This window comes from Marmota monax, unplaced genomic scaffold (assembly GCF_021218885.2).
Source record: "Marmota monax isolate L192 unplaced genomic scaffold, Marmota_monax_Labrador192_F-V1.1 WCK01_AAM20220418_F8-fsc00102, whole genome shotgun sequence".
NCBI classification, from domain to species: domain Eukaryota; kingdom Metazoa; phylum Chordata; class Mammalia; order Rodentia; family Sciuridae; genus Marmota; species Marmota monax.
Window position 1 is genome coordinate 5,694,268 of NW_026692494.1, and position 26,176 is coordinate 5,720,443.

The 26,176-nt window shown below is 60.8% G+C and overlaps 2 protein-coding genes and 1 long non-coding RNA gene across 4 annotated transcripts; 1 reads left to right on the forward strand and 2 right to left on the reverse strand.

Moving 5' to 3' along the window:
- The first annotated feature begins 107 nt into the window (after positions 1-107).
- Positions 108-1,733, forward strand: LOC124092548 (uncharacterized). The gene is made up of 2 exons (XR_006851641.2): positions 108-1,353; positions 1,537-1,733. It is a non-coding gene; the product is annotated as an uncharacterized LOC124092548 (long non-coding RNA).
- Positions 1,734-7,023: 5,290 nt separating this feature from the next.
- Scamp4 (secretory carrier membrane protein 4) lies at positions 7,024-22,807 on the reverse strand. Of its 2 annotated transcripts, XM_046444269.2 has the most exons (7): positions 22,741-22,807; positions 14,407-14,457; positions 12,979-13,107; positions 12,466-12,622; positions 10,931-11,032; positions 9,928-10,045; positions 7,024-8,618 (listed from the first exon to the last, which is right to left on the reverse strand). In XM_046444269.2, the coding sequence occupies exons 2-7, from the start codon at positions 14,411-14,413 to the stop codon at positions 8,439-8,441; spliced, it is 693 nt and encodes a 230-aa protein (XP_046300225.1). In that variant the 5' UTR covers positions 14,414-14,457; positions 22,741-22,807; the 3' UTR covers positions 7,024-8,438. The 2 variants fall into 2 exon arrangements, with proteins under 2 accessions (XP_046300225.1, XP_046300224.1); XM_046444268.2 differs by lacking the exons at positions 14,407-14,457; positions 22,741-22,807 and adding an exon at positions 13,500-14,013.
- Adat3 (adenosine deaminase tRNA specific 3) lies at positions 15,687-22,818 on the reverse strand. The gene is made up of 2 exons (XM_046444267.1): positions 22,741-22,818; positions 15,687-17,050 (listed from the first exon to the last, which is right to left on the reverse strand). Exon 2 carries the CDS (start codon positions 17,036-17,038, stop codon positions 15,983-15,985), a length of 1,056 nt encoding a protein of 351 aa, XP_046300223.1. The 5' UTR covers positions 17,039-17,050; positions 22,741-22,818; the 3' UTR covers positions 15,687-15,982.
- Positions 22,819-26,176: the final 3,358 nt, after the last annotated feature.

Consider the following 26,176-nt stretch of genomic DNA (forward strand, 5'->3'; position numbering starts at 1 on the left):
CCAATCTCCGGGAGGCGTGGCTTCCGCTGCCCGCCCGCCCCCGCCGTCGCCATGACGACGCGTGTCCCGGCGCCACCCCACCGCGGGGTCTGTGACGCCACGGTCTCGCCATCTGATGTCATGGCGGGTGGTGCCGCGGGGCGTGGTTTGCGTGGGCGCGGTGGTCGGTGTGGTTCCGAGGGTCTTGCTGCGCCGAGCGAGCCTCGCCTGAGGGGCCCGCTGCGGCGCGGAGTGCCGCGTGTGCACACAGGACGGTGGTTACCGCGGCGGGGGCTTCCCGCCGTGCTGAGCCGTGGTCACGCTGACCAGGAGGAGTGGCGGGTGTCAGCCCTGGCGTGACCCGCGGCCCGGCCTGCAGCGGTGACCCGGCGCCGCTGTCCAGTGCCAAGCGCAGGCCGCGCGCGCGGCGGGCGTGCCGTTGGGGTAGTTGCCGAAGTGCCCTCTCCTGCATTGTCTGCCTGCCTTCCGCCCCGAGGAAGGAACTGGGGAGGGTCCCGGGCCCCCTCAGTGCCGCACCCCAGGAGGAGCCCTGGAAGCAGGGATACCGGGCTTCCAGAAATGGTTCCTGGTATCCCCATGTCCCCCACTGCCTCCCGGGTGGGCGCCGTTTTGAGGTTGGAGGACACGTACCCATTCAGATAGGTACTCGGTGCCTGCCAGTGCTCTGAGGATAGAATGGCCAGCTAGTCTCTTGGCAGCATGGCCCAGGGAAGGGGGAGGCACAAGAAATAAATGGACACGGTGGTTTCAGATGTTTAAAACGGTGTGTGGAAGGGCACCCTGGGGTAGGATAGCACCTTGGGCCAAATGACCAGAGCAAGCCAGACTCTGAAGGCTAAATGTAATCAGAAGGGTTCTCCTGCAGGTCTGTGGCCACTTAGAACTGCCCGATGGGAAGGTAGAATGGCAGTGTTCTGGGGGCCAGCCCTGGGAGGTGTAGGTAGCAGGTGTGTTCTGCAGCATTCAAGCACTCAACCACAACATGGGTGCCTCCTCCGGGGGCATTTGCACCTTGAACCTCAGCTCTGGCCATGTTCCTGCAAGAGTGACCATGCAGCTGGAAGAATGCAGGACACAGGCCAGGCTGGGGCTGTACCAGGTTGGGACCATGTGACTCAGGACCAGTCACTTACCCTCTAAGTCCTCTGCATTTTTGTAAACCGAGGATAGCCCAGGGGTACATCATAGGAATACACAAATTAGTGAATGAACAACTGTTAGCATAGGACCAGAAAATGTATTTCTTTTTTTTTAATTTTTTAATATTTATTTTTCAGTTTTCGGTGGACACAACATCTTTATTTTATTTTTATATGGTGCTGAGGATCGAACCCAGCGCCCCACACATGCCAGGTGAATGCACTACCGCTTGAGCCACATCCCCAGCCCAGAAAATATATTTCTAATCGTGGGATATTTGAAAAAGCATATGGTGCCGGTGGTGGGGACACCTCCTTCATCCCAGTGGGGCAGGAGGAACACAGGTCCAGGCCAGGGTGGGTGACTTAGCGAAGCCCTGTCTCCAAAATTCCACAGAGGTGGCTCAGGGTGGAGCTCCCCTGAATTCAGTCCCCAGGGCCACACAAGAAGAAGTGCCTTCCGTGCTGACCCTGTTTTGCTGCTGCTGGAGAGGGAACCCAGAGCTTCACACTTGCAAGGCAAGTGCCCCACCACTGAGATACCCTGCCCTTTTTGAGACATGGTCTTGCTGAATTGTCCAGTTGTGATGCTCCTGCCTCAGTGTCCTCGGTTGCTGGGGTTACAGGTGTGCACCACCACACCTGGCCCTCATTCGGTCCACTTCAAATGGGCTCCATATGTACCTGATTACTTTTGGTTAGTCGTGGGGAAGCCATTTAGGGAAAGCTGGCTGGGGGTAGAAAACAGCCCTTTTGGGGGTCTTTGGGGCCCACCTTCTCTGCCTCACTATGGCTACATCCAGGTGTCCAGCACCAGCCCAGGGATAAGCAGGTGCCTTGGTTAATATTTATCAAACCAAGTTCAATTAATGCTCCGGTATCCAGGCCTCCTTCCCCAACTGGTGTGAGACCTACTTGCCATGGGAGGCCCAGGTGACCTGCTGTAGACAGGGGACTCTGGGTCACCCCTCAAGACCCTTTCCTCTGCTGATTTGCATATTCCCATTTTCAAGATGTGCAAACTGAGGTTTAGAGAAAGTAAATGAATTGCCCACTCTGTCTGGGATTGGAAACTCCCACGCTGCTGCTCTTAACTGGCAAGAGCACTGCCTCCCAGTGTCACATTAGGTGGGGACCAACACTGTGCCACCCCAGTCACAGTAGCTGCAGGATGTAGAGCTGTGCCCTGGGACACACAGGACTGACTGGGGGCCCAATCTCCTGTGTTTAGATGTTGTGCACCTCAGGGCGAAACAGGCCAGAAGGCGTGAGGGCTGTGGGGCCCCTGATGGAGGCAGGTGTGAGGAAGCACAGGGTTGAGCTGGCCACCACTCTGACTGGCACAGCAAGAGCCAACCTGATCTGTGAATGTCACGGGCAGCGGAGGTGTTGGCCCTGTCTGGTATTAATGGCGGAACAGATGGTGGACTTGACCTGGTCTGCCTTCTAGAACATCTTCCCTCCTGTTGCCTAGATAATGCACAGGGTGACTGACCATCCCCGGTTACCTGAGTTTCCTGAAGCTTTGGAATTTCAACAGAAAGTCCAGCAAACCCGAGACAGACACCCTGAGCCTGGGCCATGCAGGGCCTTATCAGGGACCCCCAGCAGCTGCCAGGAGGGCGGCCTGTTCACCCACTCCCTAAAGCTAAGTTCAAGGGGTGAATGATGTTATGGTGCAGGAATGTTCAGAGGTGAAATGGTTAGAACTGTAACCTAATCAGGGGACTGATGGTTGGTTCTGTTGGATTGTCTGAATGGATCATTGGGTGGTGACTGTAGGCAGGAGGGTGTGGCTGGAGGGCGTGGGTCATTGGGTGCCCTTGGGGGTTGGGTTTTGTCCCTGGCTCCTCACCTGCTCTGCTTCCAGGTGGCCTCTCCACACTCCGTCGTGTTCTGCCTCAGCTCAGCCCCAGAGCAGCAGCCACGGATCATAAACTAAACCTCTGAAACTGAGCCCCAGATAAAATTTTTCTCCTCTAAGTTGTCACAGCAGTGAAAAGATAAAAACAAATGGTATCCTCTCCAAAATTTATGTCCACCTAGAACCTCAGAATATGAACTTTTTTGGGGAAAAATAAGTGTTATCCTGGGTGTAATTAGTTACATTAAATTGAGGTCATAGCCAGATGCGGTGGCACACACCTGTAATCCCAGCAGCTCAGGAGGCTGAGGCAGGAGGATCACAAGTTCAAAGCCAGACTAGCAACTTAGCGAGAACTGTTTCTAAATAAAATATACAAAGGGCTGGGGATGTGGCTCTGTGGGGTCAATACCTGGAATTAAAAAAACATGAGGTCATAAGGTGGGCGCGGTGTTTGTGCCTGTCATTCCCAGCTACTCCAGAGACTGAGGCAGGAGGATCACAAGTTTGAGGCCAGCCTAGGCAACTTAGTGAGACCCTGTCCAAAAATAAAAAGGACCGACAGTGTCGCACTGTGGTTAAGTGTCCCTGGGTTCAATCCCCAGTACCAAAAATAAATATAAATGAAATAAGATTCCAGTGGTCCTGAATCCAACGATGGGTGTTCTTAAAAGAAGCCACATAGAGGGGTCACTTGGATACAGTCAGGGGTGGGTCCGTGCAGCCACAATCCCAAGGCTGCCTGGACCCCAGGAGCTGGAAGTCAGGAGGGAGCTCCCTGGGAGGGGGGAAGGTGGCCCTGTGGAAGCTTGTGCTGGTGGCCTGCCATTGCCTGCCAAGAGGAAAGAGCTGAGCAAGTCACTGCTGCTGGCACCTGGGCATTCAGCGGGCTTTCCCATCTCAAGTGGCCAGGGGCCCAGTCTCGCCACCCCCCAAGCAGACGTCCTCCGAGAGGATGAGAAGACCTGGTCAGCACCTCACGGTCTGGATCAGGTTGGGAGCAGTGGACAGCAGGAGTAAGTGACTCACGCCCAAGGTTGACGCTCATGACATGGTGTTTTCCTGAAGCCGCTCCAGGGACAAAGGGCCGAGTGCACTCCCAGCAGGGCAAAAAGAGGCAGGGAGCCTCTGCCCTTGTCGTCACCCTTCGCCAGGTGCCTCAGCCATGTCCACTCAAAGACAGAGTAGGCCTGGCCTGGCCTGGCCTGGCCTGCCAGATGGACCTGCTCACAGGAAGCCATCCAAAGGGGCTGCCCATGCACAGGAGGAGGGAGCAGAGTCCCTGGCTGACCTGAACTGGCGTCCCCGGCCCTCCAGCCCACTGGACACCAGTTCTGAGCTCCCCTCAGTGTCCCCACTCCAGCTGTTCCCTGCTCCTTGGCCATGCAGGCCGCAGTCCTGGCAGGCCGAGCACCGGGCTGGAGGCAGCAGGCACCCCTGGAGACGAGGCTGCCAGCCCAGCTCCAGTGTCTGGAGGGCACCCGAGGAGAGCAGGCCTGCTGGTCCACCCCGCACACCACCCAACGTGAGGCAAGCCCTCAGGAGCTGGGCCCAGGAGCCGAGCAGGGGCCACTTGGCCTGCCTTTCCTGTAGGCAGGGCATCCAGAGGACAGGTGCCTCTCCGCTGTGCCCTCTGGGTAAATGCATGTGTGTCTGGTGTGGCCTGGGGCCGAAGGCCCATGTGCTACAGGTGGTCCTGGGACTACTCTCTCCAGCACAGGCTCCCACCATGGTGCCTGACCACACTCCCACACACAGGGCCGCCTCATCTTGGCCTTGAACTGCCAGAACCGTGAGTGAAGTAACCCTTCCCTCGTGGTCACCCTGTGCTGGGGGTTTTGTCACGGCAGCACAAAGCTGGCCGCCGGTGTGCCCTCAGCCTGTGCAGGCGAGCTGGTGGTCTGGTGAACCCGTGTGAGATGGACTGTGCTGGGTGAAGCCCGGGACTGCGGCTCTGCGAGCCTTGCCGGGCTCAGGCACGGGCTGCCCGGGGGCTGGCTGCTTCCCGGAGCAGCAGTGTCCTGGCTGATGCTGGAGCCCGCTGGGAGGTGGCTTTTTCTGGTGATGTGTCCTTGGCTGTTGCCCTGGTGACCTGGCACAGTGATGCTGAGGAATCCAAAAAGTGACGAGGTCTCCCTGTGTCTCCTGTCACTGAGGCCAGCTGTGGAGGGAAGCCCATAGTGGACAAGGTGCTCAGAACACAGGGAAAGTGACGGGCCTGTTCCCCAGGTGTCTCCTGCCCCGACACCCATCCCGAGGCCAGCTCTGTGTGAGCCTGGTGGTGCTGACCTGGCACCTAGGCCCAGGCAAGGGATGGCCACAGGTCACCAGCAAGGGGACATGAAGGAAAAGTCAGTCCTTCAAATCCGTGGTGGCCACAGACTCTGCCTCTCCTCCCATCAAAGACACTGTTTCTATGCTGAAGACCGCGTTCCATCCCCAGCACTGGACAAAAGACAGGGGCCAAGCGCTGGGTGGTGGCTCAGCGGTAGAGCGCTTGCCCAGCACGTGCGAGGCCCTGGGTTCCATCCTCAGCACCACGTGAAGTTAATAAAATAAAGGTGTTGTGTCCACCTACACCTGAAAATAAGTAGATAAATAAAAAGACCAGCAATGCACACATGTGCTCCTGTCTCTGGACACACAATGGCCCGTGCCACCCTGGGACCCTGCCAGCAAGAGGCCGGCACCCAATGGTGGGCACCCAATGTGGGCCCTTCCCTGGGGGCCTCTAGAACCATGAGCCGAAATAAGCCTCCTTCCTTTGAAGCTTGTGCAGTCTGTGCTGCTCAGCAACCAGCAGCAGAGGCAGGCTGACCAGGCTGCGGGCAGCTCGGGGCAGAGTGCCCGCCTGCCCTGTTCCAGGCCCTGGGCGCCAGGAAGGAAGGAAGAGAGGGAGGGAGGGAGGAAGAGAGGGAGGGAGAAGGCCCTCGGCCTGGAAGGACCAAGCTCCTGGGGCCAAGGGGAGCACAGAGCGGGCACAGACTGCAGACCGGGGCCCGCAGAGACAGGGCCTCAGGGGGGGTCCACCATAGTTCCCAGGGCGAGGCCCTTCCACGGACACAACTGGAAGCCAGAAGGCAGGGCGTTGTCCACACAGCCACCTGTGGCCGGGGATGTAAGAGAGGGACCAGGACCAGTACAACAGGACTGTCACCTGGCCTGAGGAGTCCTCGGGGCCGTGGCCACCAGGGATCCCCAGGGCAGCCAGGCTCTTGTCCTTCCATCATGGTTTCCTCATTCTCTTGACCATCCTGGGACCCCCAAAGGGACAGGGCACTCAGAGAGAAGCCTGTGTCCTGCCTGGGTTCTCGGTCCTTAGTGGGACCCCCAGCAATCCCACTTCCATTTTTCCGTCTGCCAAGGCTATTTGGCCGGGGCTGGCAGACAGCCATCTGGAGTCTCCCAGGAAGGTGGACGGAGGGGAAGATGGGCAGAGGACACTCAGGAATGACTGGAGAATGACAATTTCAGGGAGTGTGATGGGGGTTTCATGGGGCTCTGGTCTGTGGTAGGGATGCGCTCCCGAGGGGCCGGGGAGGCATGGCCAGGGCAGTTGGGGCCACGTGCTGGGGCAAGCTCTGAGCAGCCCAAGGTGCCCCTAGTACCAAGTGGCATGGCAACGGCGCGGGGGAAATGGGTGGGAGGCGGAGGCTGGGAGGGGCCCGCCTGTGTCCTCAGGGCACCCATAACTCCTGACACAGGCACACACACATGCGAAGATGCCTCCCAAACAAAACACCTGGGCACAAAGAGGAGGCAGCTCGAGGCCGTGGAGGGACCTGGGTCCGTGTGGACACGGAGGGATGGCGAGGCCCTGCACCCTGGAGGCTCAGCTCTGCTGCCAGGTAGAATGCCCGTCAGGGAAGTGGGCATGGTAGAGCCACCTTGAGGACTGGACACGGGCCAGGCTCACGCTGGCCACATGCTCTGGGACCCATTGGTGGACAGGAGACCTAGGGACACACACACACACACACACACACACGTGTCACACACCACAAACAGTCCCTTGCTCAGTCTGATGCAAAAAAAGGATTTATTTCCAGAATATTTCCACCTAACAAAAGCCACCAGTCTTGAGGGTGCAGGGCTGGCGGGTGGGGCTCGAGGCTCTTCCCCGTGGTGGCTGCACTTCTTTGCCACCCAGGGGGAGTCGCAGGCAGGGCAGGCTGCTGTGGGCAAGAGGCTGGCCGGGGCCGTGGGGCTCTGGGGGGCCTGGGCCTGCATGGCACCAGGCTGCCTTCCCCTCTGCTCTGGGGTGGAGAACGTGGGTGCCTGGACTGAGTGGTCCTGGCGAGAGCCGGTGACCCCCGGTGTGCTGGGAAGGGCCTGCCCTGCAAGGGGTGGCAGCTGGGCACCGTGAAGTCTTGGCCAGCAGCACAGAAAGGCCACCAAAGGGAAGATTTTATGCCCAGATGTCACCAAAGGGGACACAGACATGTCCGTGAGACACTTTGGCCCTCTTGGTGTAATAATTCTGTAGCTGTGGGTAGACGCGATACCTTTATTATATCAATTCTTTTAACGTGAACTGAGGATGGAACCAGGGCCTCCTCTGCTCGGCGCGCTCCACCACTGAGCCCAGCCCAGGGTGCACCCGGCTCCTCCAAGGATACAGCGCCCCAGAGGGCAGGAGTGGAGGGACAAGTCCTCTGTAAGGCACAGCTCGGCCCTGAGGGGCCATCCCAGGGCTCCGCCTCTGCCTGCCCGCAGTCCCCCAGGGTCCTCTGGGCCCCCTCGCTGCCCTGCTCTGGGGGGCCACACCCTGGGGCGCGGGCACAGGCTGGGCTAGCCCAGGAGGGGAGGGACTGTCACAGCCACAGTGTGGCTCCAGAGGCCCTGTCCAGCAAGATGCACGGGGAGGACTGCTGGATGGGTGGACGGGCAGTGCAGGTCACTGGGGAGGTGGGTTCTGCCTCTGGCCATCCCTGTGGGCTGGTCCCATGAGTCACTGGCTGCAGGTGAGCAGGGACGTAGGAGGATGACAAAGACACAGAGGGCCGAACGTGCACCAAACCTCTGCCACCTGCGGGGGACCTGGACCCTGCAAGGCCTCTTCCTGGTTGGCACCAAAGATGCCACAAGCAGCCAAGAGCGAGGACACTGTGTCAGCAACTCTGGATGGACGGTGGGCACCAGCCTGCTGCCACTGTCCCCCTGGGGCCCCTCAGCTGGGCCCTCTGTGACCTGGAGACAGAGGCTGTGCTTGCCACAGTGGGTGCTGAGTGGCCACGTGTTCTCAGGAACAAGAGATGCCCTGCTGGACAGCAGAGGCCAGAGAGCCGCCAGGCAGGGCTGGCCAGGAGCCCTGCTGTTGGGGCAGGAGGAACATGGGGTCCACAGGCCCTGGCTGGGGAGGGCCATGGGGACCCGAGGGCAACAGGAGCGGGAGTGGCAGAGAAGGCGGGCGGCAGCTTGGCCAGCGGCTCCCTCTAAGGCCACTGGCTGCCACTGGCTGGGTAGTTGGGCACGGTGGGGTACTCGGGCAGGCTGTTCCCCGAGAAGTTGTTGTACTGGGCCTCCCGGGAAGGGGGGTTCCGCCAGGCACCGGTGCTCCACTCCGTCTGTGCCTTCTGGAAGTTTCCACCAGTCCCACGGTAGATTCTGTGCACCTACAGGGTCAGAGGAACCAGGCAGGAGCCAGTGGGTCTGTGCCCGTGCAGGGACTGCCCGTGCCACGCAGGCGCCTTCTTCTTCCTGTGAGTGTCTGCAAACACAGCCACCTGGCTCCTTCACCACGTCCGTGGCCACTGGGACCCCAGAGCGATGGTCAGCACAGGCCGGCAGGGGGCTGCCCTCGGCCTCGGCAGCACCTCAGCCGCCACGCAGGAGGAATGCACGCTTTACCCAGGGAGGGGGATGAGGCCCGAGCGGACACCAGTGGAGGGGCAGCTGTGCCGACTGCCCACCTGCACAACGCGAGGAAGAGGTCTGCGGGAGCCGGCACAGGAGGGGTCCTCAGGCAGTCAGGGGCGGCAGCCCCACTGCTGGTGTCAAGTAGGCCGTGCTTAGGTTTTGTTTTGCTGCTGGGGACAGGACTGGGGCCTGGTGCATGCTCAACATCCACCTCTCTACCTGGCCCTGCCCTCATGGGGCTGGCCAGCGGCCTGGACACCAAGCTTGCTGCTGCAGACCTGATTACAGTCAGTGGAGACTGGAGGGGCAGGGCTGCTCTGGAGGGCAGGGCTGGGGCCTCCGTCGAGCGCTGGGCACACAGCCCCCGCCTGGTGCCAGCCCCTCACCTTCAGCCTCGCCCCACGAGCAGGTCTTGGCAGTGGCAGGTGTGTGCTGGTGAAGCCTGGCACTTATGAACCCCTCGTTCCACATCCGGCCACAGACCTCCACCGGGCTCTGGGCACGGCTGCGCCCCCTCCAGAACCCAGGTCTCCCCACTGCAAAGGGCTGCCCGCCTCCTGAGATGGTGGTGGTCTCAGTAAGTGAAAAACAGCTTCTCCATCCTGATGTCCTCCAGCTGGGCCTGGGGGGCTGTCTGCCCGTCTGTGTGCCTGTCTCAGGACCCAGAGCCTGCCCTGCAGCCTGAGGCCGAGCTCAGGAGGGGCTGGGAAGCTGGCTGGGCTTCTGGGGACCTGGCCCTGGGGCCTCCACCCTCCCTGACAGGAGGGGCTCCTGGGCCTGAGCGGTGGGGCCAACAGTGTGGCTTCCGCTCAGCCCCTGGGCGCCTCTGGATCTGGGATCTCAGCACGCGCCAGGCAGAGGGGCCGCGTGTCCCCACTGACCCCAGGCGCTGGGTCTCTGTGAGCTCTCAGCGACTTTCCACAGGTGTGTTGTGGGGACCAAGTGCACCCTGTGGGACTCCCTGGGAGGAGACTGGAGGCCCTGCCTGGTTTCCCCCGACTTTCCCCACTTTAGTGACGGCAGAGGAGGGGCAAGGGCTGCACATCCCAGGACCCAAGGACTCACCTTCATGATGGCAACTGCCATCATGGCAGCAGACAGGGAGAACATGATGGCTGAAAGCAGCATGACCACAGCAGCCCCAATGCTGGTCTGAAAGAAGTTGATCGCTGCCAGCCAGCCACTGCAGGGGAGAGTGAGCTTCAGCATGCACACTGGGCAAGGGCCTGCTGTCCTTCACATACAAAGAGCTCTGAATAACCAATAAGAAATGGTAACTGTGGAAGACTGGGCATTCGAGGACTACTAGGTGACTGACACCACCCGGAATGCTCAGATCACACCTGAGGGCCACAGGCCAGGGGTCCTTTTCCTGCCTCACAACGGCAGCTCCAAGTGCAGGAGAGAAGTGAGAGGGCTGCCTGTTAGCTGCCCTCTGTGGAGGGCCAAGGAGTACCACCTAGAAAGACTCCAGTGCTCCTTCCTTCCTGCTCTGCTGCTTTTATTCCCTTTTTTTTTAACTTTTTTATGTTAATCACATGATACAAAACCACCATCACCTGTAAAAGCCCAGCACGAGCTGGTCCTCTGACCCTGAGTGAAGCCTCCTCGTCCCTCCTCCCCCTGCGCTCCCTCCCTCCCCTCCCGCCCTGGCCCTGGACAGTCTTGGAGGACGGTGGGCACAGCTGGAGGGAGGAGGGAGGACCCGGCCAGTCTGGGGTGAAGAGAGGAGGGCTCGGCCCTCGGAGGCCCTTTCTAGTGCAGGTACTCGTCTGGGTCCACTCCACAGCCGGCTCCGCCGGCCCTGCACCCCTCTCCCTCCAGCGTCCCGGCACGTCCTTCCTGTCCCACCTGGGCCAGGGCTTCCCCAGTGGGCCTCTGTGGGCACCCGGAAGGGAGCCTGCAGAGACCTGGGAGCCAGGAGCCCACCTGGCAGAGGAGGAAGGGCGCGTCGGGGATGGGGTGGCCGCAGGTGGAGCCAGGGCCCCGCGGCCAGGCCCCTGCTCCCCGTGCGCTGTGCCAGCAGGCCTGCCCAGCGGTGCCCACCCACTCAGGCGCCACAGCTTACCACGCGCCCCAGCCTGAGAAGCCAACAGCCTGGAGGACAGTCAGGACAAACTGGGCTCCGAAGAGGAAGAAGAAGGCCATGAAGTTAAAGGAGCTGTCGGCTCTGGAGGGGACAGAAGAGGTGACCGTGACTGGGCCTGCCCTCCCACCGGAAGGTGAGGCCAGCAGGGCGGGCGCAGGGGCTTCCGAGCACTGGGGCACTGGGTAGCTCACGGACTTTCATGCACCACTACATGGGCTCCACCTGGGCGCTGACCACCAAGGCCCAAACGCTCCGTGGAAGGGCACCGCACCGGCCACACCACCCTGACCGCCCATCGCCTCTGAGGGGCACCGCAGCCCTGGGTCTCTGCTAGGAAGAGCCAGGTAAGCCCTCTGCGCCCTGCACAAGCTGCTGCACTCTGCGCAGGGCGGGGGACCCTGCGCAGCCCGGGCGTGTCCAGTGAGGCAGAAGGGAGGCATCTGGGGAGGGCCGGGAGGCTCCTGCGCCCCTTCCTGCGCCCAGCTGAGCTCCTGCGGTCCCCGCAGCCCTGGGGGTCAGCCCGGCGATGAGCGCTGTCCTGTCTTGTTCAAGCCCTGAGTCTAGGGCTGAGGGAACCCTCAGGAGCAAGCATGACACGTGCCCAAGTCACTGGGGGCCTGCTGAGGGCAGCGTCTACAGCAGTGACGCCCTAGGCAACGGTGGAGGCAGCCCCGGGTCCACCCCCAGGAGGATGAATCCCGACATGCTCCATGCACATCTGCAGCACGGTCAGACCCGAGGACCTAGTGCTCAGTGACAGCCAGACACACAAGACCACACGTGTGACCCCGTGACAGGAGAGGCCAGGACAGGGGAGTCCAGAGATGAGACATGGACCTGCAGGAGCAGGGCTGCGAGGGCTGGGGCTTGCTCTGGAGGTACCCGGTGGGCATCTGCAGTGTCCAGCAACACACTGGAGGCCACGCAGGTGGTGCAAGGAGCACCGGGGTCGTCAATTGTGAGTCGGCAACAGCTGGACGTGGCCTGCGGGCTGCAGCCTGCCAGCCCCGACACAGCGGCCTGTCACCTGGAGAAGCCGGGCACGGCGGTCAGGCCGTCATCCCAGTAACTGGGGAGGCAGAGGCAGGAGGATTGCAAGTTCAAAGCCAGCCTCAGCAACTTAGTGAGGCCCTCTCTCCAGATAAAAAAAAAGACAAATGGGGCTACAGTTGTGGCTCAGTGATGGAGCGGCTGCCTGGCCCATGCAGGCACCGGGCTCGGCCCTCGGCACCACACAAAAATAAATAAAATGAAGGCATCCTGTCTGTCTCAACTAAGAAAAAACTAAAAAACAACAACAAAAAAAGGCAGGGGAGTGACTCAGTGGTAAGCCGTCCCAGGACCAAGCTAGATGGGAGATGAGCCCAGGCTCCCCCTGCATGAAGGTCAGCAAGGGTGACCAGGACACCCCCATGGGCATCTGAGCCACCCACCCTTCAGCGCAGTCAGACAGCAGCACCAGAGGTGTCCAGAGACCCTGAGAGGGGACAGCCCGACAAGCCTGGGGCACCTACCGGAAGGCCTTGTAGGCCGGACGGAACCAGCACACATAGCTGCAGGGGCTGAAGAGCAGCAGCCAGACCAGCGCCAGGCCGAAGTTGGCACCTGCGCCTCCGCCGATCCACCAGGCCAGGCAGGCGACGAGGTTCACCACCAGGGTGGCGCAGTAGACTGTGGGGAGGGAGGCCGGCTGGGGTGCAGAAGGCACGCCACTGAGGACCCCGCCAGCCTGGGCTGTCCAGTCCCCCGCTGCACCACCCTACCTGGGTAACCCAGGACACTGGGCCAGGCCCGGCCCAGGGAGTAGGCCCTGTTAACCACAGGGGCCACCAGGGCCCTGAGACGGCCGGGTGGACAAAGGGCTTCTGCCAGACTGCCGTCCTGCAAGCCACTCACTCCCCGGGCCAAGCCAGGCTCTGCCCACCACAGTCACCGGGGAAGGCATGCAGCAGGCCCCCGCCTCCTGGGCCCGCCCCCCCCACGCCCCCACGTCCTGCCGCCCGCTGCCCATGGGGCCCAGGGCTCACACATCCACAGCCGGAAGATCCTCTTCACCAGCACCTGGTGCTCGGCGGGGATCTCGCTGGCGACGTCCTGGTAGAAGCAGGGCTTGAGCGGCAGGAACCTGGGCAGGGGCGGGAAGTTGTTCTCCTTCCCTGCAAGGAGAAGCCCCAGGGTGACCGTCCGCCCGGCTGGCTGCGCTGTGCCCTCGGGGCCAGCACCTGCTGCCTACTGCGGAAGGGCCCTGAGCTGGGGTCACCCAGCTCACCACAGGGTCCTCCTGAGAGGAGGCAGGAGGGCCAGAGTCAGGGCCTGGAGACGCTGCGCTGTTGGCCCTGGGCTGGCGGAGGGGGCCGAGCCAAGGGCTGTGGGCCTCAGGAGCCAGAGAAGGGGGACGGTGACTCCCTGGGCCTCACGAGGCCAGCCTGCGGCACCTGGGTGCAGCCAGGGGGCCCGCGTCCTGTCCTGACCAGAACTCTAGTGGGGACCTCTCTCCCTATCGTCTCTGGCTGGAGGTGGACACCACACCCCTGTGATGTTCGCTGACCTTCCTGTGGTGCTGAGGATGGGGCCAGCGCCTCACACGTGCCAGGGGGGCACTCGGCGGGGGTGTCCCCACACCATGCCAACACAGACTGTGCCTGGGAGGTCGCCTCCTCAGGCTTCTGTGACTTCAGACCGCCGGCATTCCCCTCTCCGTCCGGCATTCCCCTCTCCGTCCCGGAGGCTGGAGTCCAAGGTCCAGGGATGGGCAGGGTCACATTCCCGCATAGGCTCCAGAGAGGGCCCTTCCTGTCCCTGGGCTTTTGGGCATGTCACCTGTCCCACCTCACACAGCCTTCCTCCTGCATCTGTCCCAATTTCCCTTTTTACAGGGACCCAGTCACTGGACTAGGCCCACCCCACACCAGTGTGACCTCACCTTCACGGTCATCTGCACAGATCTATTTTCAACTGAGGCCCACAGAGCCCCAGGGCCGGACGGGCAGACCCTCTGGGCATGACTCGCACATGGCATGTGGGCGGGCACGCTGCACCCACAGGCCCCAGGCTTCCTCCCAGGAGGCACCCTGAGGGCCGAGAGGCAGACCGGAGGAGGAGGCCCGGTCTCAGGGGCTCCCACGCCAGGAGCCGGCACAGAGGCAAGAGGACCAAGCGCCACAGGGACAGGACCTCAGCGCTGCGGCCTGAGGAGAGCCGTGGACTCAGGGAGAGGCAGCCAGGCAGCAGGCACAGCCGGGGCAGAGGCCCTGGGGAGGCGCAGAGCGCAGGAGGTGGGGAGGCAGCCACAGAGAGCCTGGCACCTCCTCTTTCCAAGCCAGAGGACACAGGAGTGGCCCAAGGCGTCCCAGGGCAGAGGGTCCAGAGAATGGACCCCATGATAACAGGCTGGGGCTGGGGCATGTGAGAGTGCTGGGGTCCCTTCTGCCGAGGGACACTTCCTGGGTACTCACCTGACATTTCTGCTCCGCCTGGCCCGGCCAGGGGCTAGATCCTGCAGCTACCTGAAAGGACACAGGAGGTCAGGGCCATCCCATGCCCAGCCAGGAAGGGGTGCCCACTGTCCTACGCTCCTGCCCGCAAGGCCAGTTCAGCTGGGATTCTGGCTCAGCAGGCGCCACTGGCCAGATGTGGGGTCGCCAGTCACCACTTCCCTGGGCGCAGCTGAGCACCTGGAGGGGAAGGGCAGGGCTGCCCCCTCCACCCCCAGCCCCGGGGCACCCCCGTCTCTCCCCACCAGCCCGCCACCCTTCCTGCCTCCCCCTTAGATGGCTCTAACCACCTCGGCAGCCCCCAGGACTGTCCAGGCTCACTGCTGTGTGACCAGAGGCCACAGTTCTTCCTGTGAGCCTCACAAGGAGGACCCCATCCAACCCCAGGGCCACCCAGGCTCGTGTCACAGAACAGCCCTGACCCAGGCAGCCACCCGCTGGCACGACTGAGCAGGGTCTGGCCAGCTCTCGGGCCTCGGAGGAACAGGCCAGGCCCACGCGCCATGCCGTGGCCCGGAGCTCCCGGCGCAGCAGGCCCACAAAGGAGCGGGGTGGGCAGCGCCACGGCAGGAGCAGTCCAGGAATGGGCCTCCCTGTGCTGCCCGGCTAAGTCCTCCATCCTGACCCCCCGCCTGGCACAGCAGCAGGGCCACCTCCAGCAGGGCCTGCACTGGCTCCTCCTCTGGGCTCATCTCTGCTCTGGCTGTGAGCCCAGCTTGGCCCCTCCCTCCTGGAGGTCAGGGGGGCTCACGGCCAGCAGCAGGGTTCTGTCTGCTTCGCGGGCACCTCAGGCAGGCAGGGCTCACTGCCTGCTCCCGAGGGCTGGGGTCCTCCAGGACAGGCACGTCCTGGGTCAGGCAAGGCACGTTGCTGGAGAGACCAGCAGCTGTCTCCAGAGCCTAACTTCAGCAGAGCCCAACCGCCCCGGGACACACGCACTGGCCCTTGTGGGGTCCTCCTCACCACCCATGAGATACGGTGAATGGGACAGCCCAGGAGAAGCCCTCAGGTAAGCTGACCCTGTCCTGGTCAGTGTTCAGACACTGCTAAAGACTTCCAGAGGCCACAGAGGTGCCACCTGGGGCCTCCCCTGCCCTGAGAAACACGTCCGAGCCCCTGGATCACTAGGTAGAGGCCCTCCCTTCGAAGTCCCTGAGCCCAACATGCAGACCTTGTCCAGTCCCACCTGGTCCCAGGCTCCCTCCCTGGCGGCCACATGGGTGCTCTAAGCAGGTAGCAGCTTGGTTCTGGGTAGTTTATTTGCAGACATGAAAGCTGTTTCTGACACAACCACAGAGACGGTAACAGCCACGCAGGCTCAGAGGACCCTCCCCGGCTCGCTCTAAGCACAGCGAGCCCCGGGCTGCCCGTCAGCCACCCAGCAACAAGCCCTGGCCCTGGGGCACGGGCCAAGGCAGGCGGTAAGCATCCTTAGCACAGATAGGAGGGCGGCCATGGAGGGGAGGCCCCTCAGTCTCCAATGTGGCCAAGACTGGGCAGGAGCAGAGAACCTTTCAGAAACAGGAAGACACCGGGCCTAGGTGTCGGGGTCTAGGCAGCGACACTGGTCCTCGAGCACCCCGCGGAAGACCTGGAAGCGGTGGTTGAGGCCTGGCTGGGCGTGGATGCGGAAGCGTGTGCCCAGGGCACCGTCAGGCGAGGGTGCCCCGTAGAAGACCCGCTGGATGCGGGAGTGCACCAGGGCCATGGCGCACATCACACAGGGCTCACGGGTGACATAGAGGTCACAGCCGGTGCACACATAGGGCAGGCCGTCCTCGGCCTCAGCCTCTTCCAGCTTGCGCACGGCGCCTACCCGCACACACTGGGCTGCAGCTGGGGCGAAGGAACAGGCTGGGTGGCGCCTGAAGCTGCGGGTGCCCCGGCCCTGGCCCTGGGCCACCAGGTCCACACACACCATGACGGCATGCAGCAGGGGGCTGCCGGCACAGCTGCAGTCATGGCCCGTGGCCAGCACGTGGCCCGAGGCCGGGTCCACGACGACGGCTCCCACGGCTCTCAAGCCTTGAGCTGCTGCCTGCTGGGCCACTTGCACGGCCCGCTCCATGTGGCTCTGCATCACTGCCCGCTCCTGGGCTGCAAAGAGCTGCCCGGCCAGGGCGCTGGTCACCTGCTTGTCCTCGTGGAAGGATATGGGCCAGTGGGCTTGAGCCTCTTCAAACTGGCCCCGGGTCAGGGGAGGCCAGGCAGGCACAGGCACCAGGAAGGGCTGCCCCAGGCCCTGGGGGTCCACAGCTGGCCCTGGGAGGAGCTCGGCCAGAGAGCATGAGCCCGTGGCGGGTCCCACCAGGCAGAGCAGCATTTCCAGGGCGTGGGGGCCGTGGGCATCTCGGCTGCGCCGCACCCGCTTGAGGTGAGGGTGGGCGGGCAGTGGGTGGATGGCCGTCACCTCCCTGAGGAGGCGTGAGGTCTGGCGCTGGTCGAGGACGGGCGCGGCATAGGCCAGCACCAGCTCCACATCCCTGGACTGCTGCTCCGACAGGACCGGGAGCGCTTGCCACGGCGCTGGCTCCCTCGCGGGGCTCCTTGCCTTCTGACCACGCTGCTCTGTGAGGCCGGGGGCCGACTCCATCCCGCAGGCCGACTGTGGGAGAGACCGAGCAGAGCATCATCCTCAAGGGGGGCGCCCGGGCGAGCCGAGGAGGCCTCCTAAGAGGCTGTGGAGATCCAGCCGAGGTCAGGGCATCCCGTCGCGCACGCTCACGTCCCACCACCTCCCGGGCTACAGAGGCCAACCTGCCTCTGGCTCTCCAGCGACAGGGCGTGAAGTGGACAGCCAAGGGTACCCCGTCAGGTGCACCGTTTGGCGCTCGGGACACCGGAGCAGTGCTCGATCCATGGCAAGTCACTGCCCTGCCACACCCCCCCGCCCTAGGCAGCCACTAATCTGCCATCGGGGTCTGAAGAGTCAGAGGTCGGAAGCCTGAGAGCCGACACGTGGGGCCTTCAGGATGGAGGGTCCGTGTGCCAGGAACAGGTACCCCGGGACAGCCAGCAGGCTTCAGAGACCTCAGTCGCAGGCCAAGAAGGGAATTCCGCCAAGAGTGTCAGGGCAGCCCTCCCCCAGCCAGCCTCCTGGCTGACCCCTGGACTCCAGCCTGGTCCAGGCTCCTGACCACAAGAGGAGGCTGGTAGATGAGCGTCACTGAACCTGCTGACTGTGGGACAGTCTCCTACGTGGTGGCAGGACACCCCAGGCTGGGGCCATGCGGCCGCCTCCAGGGAGAGTGCAGAGCCCAGGGTCAGCAGGGGGCACAATTCTGCCTGTAGCCTGCCTGGCCCAGCGGGCTGCAGGAAGAGAGGCCCCGAGACCCGTGCCCAGACGAGCCCTCCTGCCACGGGTGCAGGCTTCCCGTGCTCTGACCACAGCCCTGCAGCCAGGTGGACACTGGCTTCAAAAGGGACCTGGGCCCAGCAGAAGCCCTGGAGGACGTGGGGCTGCGTGAGTCAGGCGAGGGAGGAGGTGGGATCGCGCCCAGGTGAGCCGACAGGGAGCTGGCCCACTGCTCCATCCTGTCCCTCCCCTGGGCCACAGGATGCTGTGCCAAGGGTGTTCTTTTTTTTTCTTTTGGGTCCTGAGGATTGAACTCGGGGCCTTTGACCACTGAGCCACGTCCCAATCCTACTCTGTAATGTTTTTTAAATGTCTTTGTATCTGGTGCTGAGGATTGAACCCAGTCCTTACGTGTGCCAGGCAAGCGCTCTGCCACTGAGCCACAGCTCCAGCCCCTCTATGCTCTATTTTGTTTACAGACAGGGCCTCACTGAGTTGCTTAGTGCCTCGCCATTGCTGAGGCTGGCCTTGAACTCGCGATCCCCTCAGTCTCCTGAGTCACTGGGACCACAGGGACAGCATATGCCACCGCGCCTGGCTTTCTTTTTCTTTTTTTTTTAATATTTATTTTTAGTTGTAGTTGGACACAACATCTTTATTTATTGATTTATTAATTTTTTGCGGTGCTGAGGATGGAACACAGGGCCTCCCACGTGCTAGGTGAGCGTCCACCCCTGAGCCGCGGCCAGCCTGGCTTTCCTCCTTGACCATACACACCACACTTGTTTTCGTGCTGCAGATTGAACCCAGGGGCATCTTACCACTAGGCCACAGTCCAATGCCCCCCCCCTTTTTTTTTAATTTAGAGAAAAGGTCTTAGGGCCTCACTAAGTTGCTGAGGCTGGCTTTGAACAAGAGATCCTCTTGCCTCAGCCTCCTAGTTGCTGGGATGACAGGCGTGGCCACTGTGCCTGGCTTGTGCCTTCTTACAAAGCTTGACCTGCCGTCACCAGCATCTCCACTGCTGTCACCCCACAGTGCACAGCCTTGAAGTGTGGCTGGGAGCAGCAGGGCGGGCTGGGGCCCTAGTTCCTGGCCCACAGGGGAGGCAGTGCAGGGACAGCGAGCCTGCAACAGCCCCCTGGGACTCTGCTCAGGGAACGTGGGCAAGGCACTCTGGCTCCCAGACTTTGGCATGGGCCCAGCATGACACCTTGAAGCCACCAGCTTGCTGGGCCAGGTGCTCCTCCCCATGTCCCCAGGGCCAGGTCTGCCCCCAGCTAACTTGCCCCCAACAAAGGTGGCCCACTCTGGCACCGAGGCGCCCTCAAAACACACCCAAGGGTCTTGGCTTGACTCCAGGGAGGCAGGACCTGGAACAGAGGTGCCCATGATGCAGGCCAGCTCACGGCCACACAGCCGCCCTGTGCTCAGCAGGGCACAGCCCATAATGCAGGCCTGCGGCCACATCTTCAGAAGGTTGGCAGCAGGATCGGGGACTTGGGCTGCCAGGACTGCCCACCCTCCCTGACCAGAGGGGATCTTGATTCTTGACTGCCTATGCAATAGGGGTCCTCCCAGCAAATCATGTCTAGGGTGGTCTTGGGACCCTGAAACACAGGCTGTCCGTGTGACAGCAAGCAGTGCAGTGCCCAAGCCAGGTGTGGTGCCCGTGTCTGCAGTCCCACCTAGTAGGGGGCTGAGCGGGAGGAGGGCTTGAGCTAAGGAGGTTAAGGCCATCCTGGGTAACACAGCCAGATGCCATCTCAAAACGTAAGATGAAAACACTGCCCCAGATCACGCCCAGAAGCCCGAGAGGCACAGGGACTGAGATACTTCCACGCCTGGGCTTTGGACTGGGACAGTGGTCAGACACCGAGATGGAGGTGCGGCGTCACCGTGGCCGAGAGAGGAAGGGCTGGCCAAGAGCGCCCAGGAAGTGAACCCGCAGAAGGGAACCCTGAGCTGTCCTCCAGGACCCAGTGGCCGTACCCCTGAGCCCACAGTGGATTTCAGACCCTTGATCTGAAAGGAAGAAAATAACCGTTCTTGTTAACTGTTTCTATGTATCAGTCACACGTTTAAATAACAATGCTTTGCATGTTTTCTGTTAAATAGTGCATGTCATTAGCGGGCCATGCCTTCAAGGGCCAGGCCTGTCATCCCAGCGACTCCAGAGGCTGAGGCAGGAGGATCACAGTTTGAGGGCATCCTGAGCAACTTAGTGAGACCCTGCCTCAAAATAAAAAGTAGAAAAAGGACTGGGAATGTGGCTCAGTGGTAAAGCACCCCTACCTAGGTTCAGTGCCAGTAATACGAGGGAAAAAAGCATACTGTGAAGCTGAATTTAAACCTTTCTGTTTTACATTTTTTTAAATATGTATTTTTTAGTTGTTGAGGGGCTTCTATTTTATTATTTATTTGTATGCAGTGCTTAGAATGCAACCCAGTGCCTCCCCCGTGCCAGGCAAGCTCTACCTACCGCTGAGCTCCAGCCCAGTCCTTGATTTACTTTTTTAAAACGTGGCTTCTAAAAAACTTGGCGTCTGTCCTGGGGTGTGGCTCGGTGGTAGGTGCTCTCCCAGGCATGCACAGGCCTGGCCTGGCCGCCGCACAAGGGGAAAAATGCCACCAACTTCACGTCACCTGTGTGCTCGTCTTGTTCCTGGAAGAGGGGCCTCAGCAGACATGAGGGATGTTCACAGACAGTGATAAAATGACTCTGGATTGTCTCAAACACACTTGCCCAGACTCCACGGCCCTGCTAGTGCCTTGGCGGGCCCCACCCCACCACCGCTGAGAGGCGGTCGGTCATCAGTCCGCACAACAGGCTGCCCGGTTCCCACCTCAGTGGCCAGGAGTCCCGGGTGGCAGACTCCAGCATCAGCAGTCACTTTGCAGGGCACACTGGGCCTGCCTTTGGTGTTCCACCACTGCGCCACATCCTGGCCCTTTTCATTTTTTTTTATTGCTCTTAGTTGTACATGTACACAACACCTTTATTTTATCTATCTTTATGTGATGCTGAGAATGGAACCCAGGGCCTCACATGTGCTAGGAAAGGGCTCTACCACGGAGCCACACACACTCCCAGCTCCCCTCTGCATTTTTATTTTGAGATGGGGTCTTGCTAAGTTGCTGAGGCTGGCCTTGAAATTGTGATCCTCCTGCCTCAGCCTCCCAAGTCGCTGTGATGACAGGCCTGCACCTTGGCCCCAGCCCATGCTGAGGCCTTCTGATGTGAACAGCTGGTCCTGCGCTCTGCAGAGGTGCTGGTGGGAGCAGGAGACAGAAAAGTGGGAGTGGTTCCTTGCAAGTGTGGTGCCACCGCAACTGCTGCCACCTGAGGCCCCAAGCCAGGCAGCACCCACAGAAGGTTCACAGCAGCCATCTGGATCCCAATTCTGTGGCCCAAACAGACTGCCTAGGCCACAAAAGGTCCACTGTCTCCAGGGCAGAAGACAAACACAGCGACATCTGTCCCCAACCTCTGTCTGACAATACAAAGCAGGCAACACAAGGCCATGGCCACAGGGCCACACAGGCCCAGCTCCAGGGAGGGCAGCCACAGACCACAGGCACAGCCCCTCTACACTTCCTGCTGCACTGCCCCTTGTGGCTGGCTGACAGCAGCCCAGGGCTGGGGCATGCTGGCTCCAAAGCAAGACAGCTCCTTCCTCACCGGCCCCAGGCTGCAGGGAACCAGGAATTGGGACCCCTCAGCAGATGAGGACACTAGCCATTTCTTGGGGCCTCCGTCTCTCCTCTCACAACACCAAGCCTAGGCGGGCAACAGGTCCAGCAGGAGAGGACAATCAGGCCCCATGTGGTCTGGCTCTATGGAGAGATGGCAACGCTTCTTGGGGTGAGTGTGCATGGGGAACCCCAGGAAGTCCTAGGCTGGGAGGCCTTGTCCTACCTCCAGATGAGGAAGGAGTCAGAGCCTGGGCCCAGCCTGTCAGGCCAGAAAACACACAGTCCTGGCCTGCCACAGAGGCTCTCACCCAACTCAGACATGCTGGGCCAGGAGACCTCCACCACCAGCACTAACCCCTCAAGCTCGGCTCCCACCCCTGTGAAATCGGCATCCAGTCACTGTTGGGCAGGGGATCAGGAGCAGACAGAGACAGAATGCCCAGGAGACCCAACACTGTCCTGGGACACAAAGACACTCCAGAAAGGAACCTCACAGAGGGGCAAGTGGCATGACCACCCCAAGAGGGATCCAGGAGGGCGAAGCAGGGGCCCACGCCTGGAGGACAGGCACAGCAGCGGAGGGGATCCCTGAAAATCCACATTTCCAGTAACAGCGGTGATGTCAATTCCCAGGATGTATGAAAAGACTGAGGTGGGGGCCGGACGTGGTGGCCACGCCTGTGATCCAGCAAATCGGGAGGCTGAGGCAGGGCAATTGCTTGTTCGAGGCCAGCCTCAGCAACTTAGAGAGACCCTGTCTCAAAATAAAAAAGTGAGGCTGGGCTGGGGCTCAGAGGTAGAGCACTGGCCTAGCATGTGTGAGCCACTGGGTTCGAGTCTCAGCACCCCGCATATAATTAAATGTCCTTCCACATCTAAAACAACAAAACAAAAGACAAATAACACGGTCTGGGGGAACGCTTGTCTGAAGGCAAAGTCGAGATAGGGAAGGGCACTAGAGGGCGGGAAGTAGGTAAACAAACAGCCCAGGGGCAGGAGACTGGCTGTGGTGACCCTGGGACGCACAGGGTCTCTAGAACCGGTAAAGGAGCGCGCGCAAGCGCACAAAGGCAACGGGGCTTGGGTAGGGGCTTCCAACCCTGCGCGCACGCGTACTTGTGTTGCCTGCTCGCACCCCACGCACGCGCACGCCCACCCGCCCGCCCGAGACGTGCGCCAGCTGGACGGGCCCACCCCCTCATCCGCCACACGGCCGCCCACCGCCCAGATCCCCGCCGCCGCGCCTGTTCCCCCTCCGTGGGAACCTGGGCCGGGAAAACTCGAGTCCTCGGACCGCTGCTCACCTAAAGGAGACCGCGCGAGCGCTGGGCTTCGCCAAGTCCTAGCAACCGGCTGGCTCCGCCCTGAGCGCGGAGCACGACGGGACCGTAGTTCCGGGGGCGGGGCCTGCGCGAGGCCGAGGTGGGGCTGGGACCACAGCCCCCAGAAGGCCACGCGCGCGGCGCTGGCCCCGCCCTGCCCGGCGTGGCGCCCCCGCGACGAGCGGAGGCGGCGGTGCGGGCGGTCGCGGAGGTGCGCGTCCCCGCCCGCCCGGTGGCCCGCGGAAACGCCCTCCCTGCAGGAGCCTCTTTGGGAAACCGGCGGAGGGGGGCGACTGAGGCGGGGAGACGCGACAGCTGTCTGCAGGCGTCCCGAGACCCGGGGCCTGGGCACCTGCAGGGCGCCAGCTTGCACTTGTGCCCTTCGCTGCGTCGGGGTGACCGCGGCCTGCACTCTCAGGCCTCAGTTTACCCTTGTGTACAGTGGGCGACGGCGACCTCCTGGGCTAGAAGGCACGTTCCGTGAGCACTTCCGGGACTCGGTCACGGGGCCGGTCTGGCGCGGGGAGGGTGAGTTGTCACCCCGCACACACCTGGCGGCGCCCGGGACGTGGCTGTCTCGGATTGAGGCGGAGCTCAAGGCGTCGGGCGGCCGGGATGCCTCCCGCGTCCCCGAGCGGAGGTGGCGGCGGGCGCGTCCCCGCGGACCAGGGAGGGTGAACCCGGCTCTAGGGCCCGCTCAGGGCCGGGCGGGGCGGTCAGCGCGGCCCCGGCCACCTCTGCGGGCCGCGGTGGGACCCGAGCCCGCGCCCTCGTCCCGGCCTTCTCGCACCGGGAGCTGTTGCTTTCAGCCCACCTCCTTAGGGCTTTAAAATAAAGACTCCAGCGAGCTCTGCTGCACTTCGTCTCGCACGTCTCACCGCTGCTAGCTGAAAGCCCCTAAGTACGGCCTTTAATTGATAAGCCATTGAAAGCAAAGCCTAGATTTTCTGTATATAAAATGAATATCGAAGCTGGGAGTGTGACTCAGGCGGAGCGCTCGCCTGGCATGTTCCAGGCCCTGGGTTCCTCAGAGGACGAGAGGATGTGAACAGGTAGCGCTGTAAGTGGTAACGTGAGGTTGCTATGGAATGATTGGTAGTTACTCCAGTGTTAGTCACAAGCTGGGCTCTGTGGCCACACCTGGCATTCCAGCAACTCTGAGGCTGAGGCAAGAGGACCACAAGCTTGAGGCCAGCCTCAGCCACTTAGCAAGACCCTGTCTCAAAATAATAAAAGGGCTGGGATACAGCTCAGTGGTAAAGTATCCTTAGGTTCAATCCCCACCACTAAAAGAAACAACAACAAAATCCCACAAACAAGCCGGGCTAGGTAGCGCATTCCTGTTATCCCAGCAGCTCTGGAGGCTGAGGTAGGAGGATCACAAGTTCAAAGCCAGCCTCAGCAACAGCAAGGTGCTGAGCAACTCAGTGAGACCCTGTCTCAATACAAAATAGGGCTGGGGATGTGGCTCAGTGTCCAGAGTTCAATCCCTAGTGTCTAGGACTTAGGGGATGCCGGGTAGGGGACCAGTCCGTGGTAAATGCATGCTGCCTTGCTGTGCAGCAGAGGCCTCTCGAGAGCTGGGAGTTGCTCTGAGCAGCTCTCTTCTGTCCTTCCCTCCTTCCTTCCTTCCTTCCTTCCTTCCCTCCTTCCTTCCTTCCTATGCTGAGGATTGAACGTAGGGATGTCTTACCACTGAGCTACATGGTATACCCACAGTCAGGTTTTGGTGTTTTGCTTTTGTACCAGGGACTGAACCCATGGGGGGCTTAACCACTGAGCCACATCCCTAGCCCTTTTTGTTTTTTTTTTTTTTGTTTAGAGACAGGGTCTCGCTAAGTTGCTGAGGCTGGCTCTGAACTCACCATCTCCTGCTTCAGCCTCCCAGCCGAGGGGATTACAGGTGTGCACCACCATGCCAGGCTCATTTTTATTTTTTTGAGACAGGGTCTGACTGAGCTGCAGAGCCTGGCCTCAAACCTGCAATCCTCCTGCCTCCGACTCCAGAGTTGCTGGGATGACAGACCAGCACCAATGCTCCTGGCTCTCTACCCTTTAGTAATTACAATTTCCTTTTAAGTGTAAATTTCCTTCATTAAAGGGGAGATTTGTATTTTATTTTAAGCAGATGAAAGGGAGTGGAAGCATTTTTTTCAGTGTTGGCTGCTTCTCAGTTTCTTTTTGCTCAAAATAATCAACATACCTAGAGGCAGGAGGAGGGGTGGCCTGTTCTGACTTCCTTCACCTTGTTTGTCATCAGTTTTTTTTTTTTTTTCCTCTCCTAAGCAAATTTGAGTCGTGATTTCAAAGCCCAACTGGGATAGAATCCCTTCTTTATTAACATGGTTCATCTGGCTGGGGTTGTGGCTCGGTGGTGGAGTGCCCGCCTAGCATGCATGAGGCACTGGGTTCGATCCTCAGAACCACATAAATGTGGAATAAAGATATTGTGTCCACCTAAAACTAAGAAATAAAATAAATATTTAAAAAAAAGAAAAGAGGTTACTTTCTAAAAAAAAATTAACATGGTTCATCTTAGAGAATCTTTAAAAAGTAACATAATTTTTAAGACACACACTAGGTGTGTGCTAAGTTTCTGTTACTGTAAACAGTACCCAAGATGATCAGGTCAGGATGGGCACAGTCTGCACACCTGCAAGCCCAGCAATCTGGGAGGCTGACACAGGAGGACCACAAGCTCAAGGCCAGCCTCAGCAACATAGCAAGGTCCTGTCTCAAAAGAAACAAAGGTCGGGGTGCAGCTCAGTGGTATGTGGGGACAGGTGCATGGAGTACTGCATACATGGCATACATTAAGGGTGTCTGAGTGGCAGGCCGCTCCCCTCGTGCTTGGTGTGTGAGTGGCAAACCACTTACTCCTTAGGCACAGCCCTGGGCGTGAGGCGCATGTTGCAGTCCCTGCACCTGCTCCATGCCCCACTGGATTGGTCACTGCAAGGACAGTTAGACGTGGCATTGGTGGCTGCTGTAATCTGCCTAGCTGCTGCCAGAGTATACATATATTGTAACTGCGCAATAAAATCAGACCTGCGTCCTGCTTGGTCTCCGGAGGCCTTGATTAGCGACTCCGCAGCCACACTCTACCCTGTTCCGAGGACTCCTCGTTGGATGAGAGAGAGCCTACACAGCGTAGAGCACCTCTGGGTTCACCCCCCAGCACCAAAATAATAAAAAAGAAAGGTGTATGTGTTGGTCAGCTTTCTATTACTGTGACAAGGACAGTCTCAAAGGCCCCCGTGTGGGGCAGCTGGTGGTGTGTGGTCAGCTGGTGCTGTGCTGTGCCTGTGGGGGGCAGCACTCATCTGCATCTGGGAGGCATGGAGTCCAGCTGAGCTCCCGCTATACCTGCAAGGGCACGCCCAGAGGAAGAGGACCCACCTTCCTCCCACCAGGCCCC

Excerpts from the sequence above, each read along its gene's own strand:
- Scamp4 (XM_046444268.2), bottom strand. The coding sequence starts at position 13,659 with ATGCCGGACGGAGAGGGGAATGCCGGCGGTCTGAAGTCACAGAAGCCT. Across the intron at positions 13,108-13,499 it reads ATCCTCAGCACCACAGGAAG|GGAAGGAGAACAACTTCCCG; the intron begins GTCAGCGAACAT and ends TTCTCCTTGCAG. Across the intron at positions 12,623-12,978 it reads GATCTTCCGGCTGTGGATGT|TCTACTGCGCCACCCTGGTG; the intron begins GTGAGCCCTGGG and ends CCCTCCCCACAG.
- Adat3 (XM_046444267.1), bottom strand. The coding sequence starts at position 17,038 with ATGGAGTCGGCCCCCGGCCTCACAGAGCAGCGTGGTCAGAAGGCAAGG.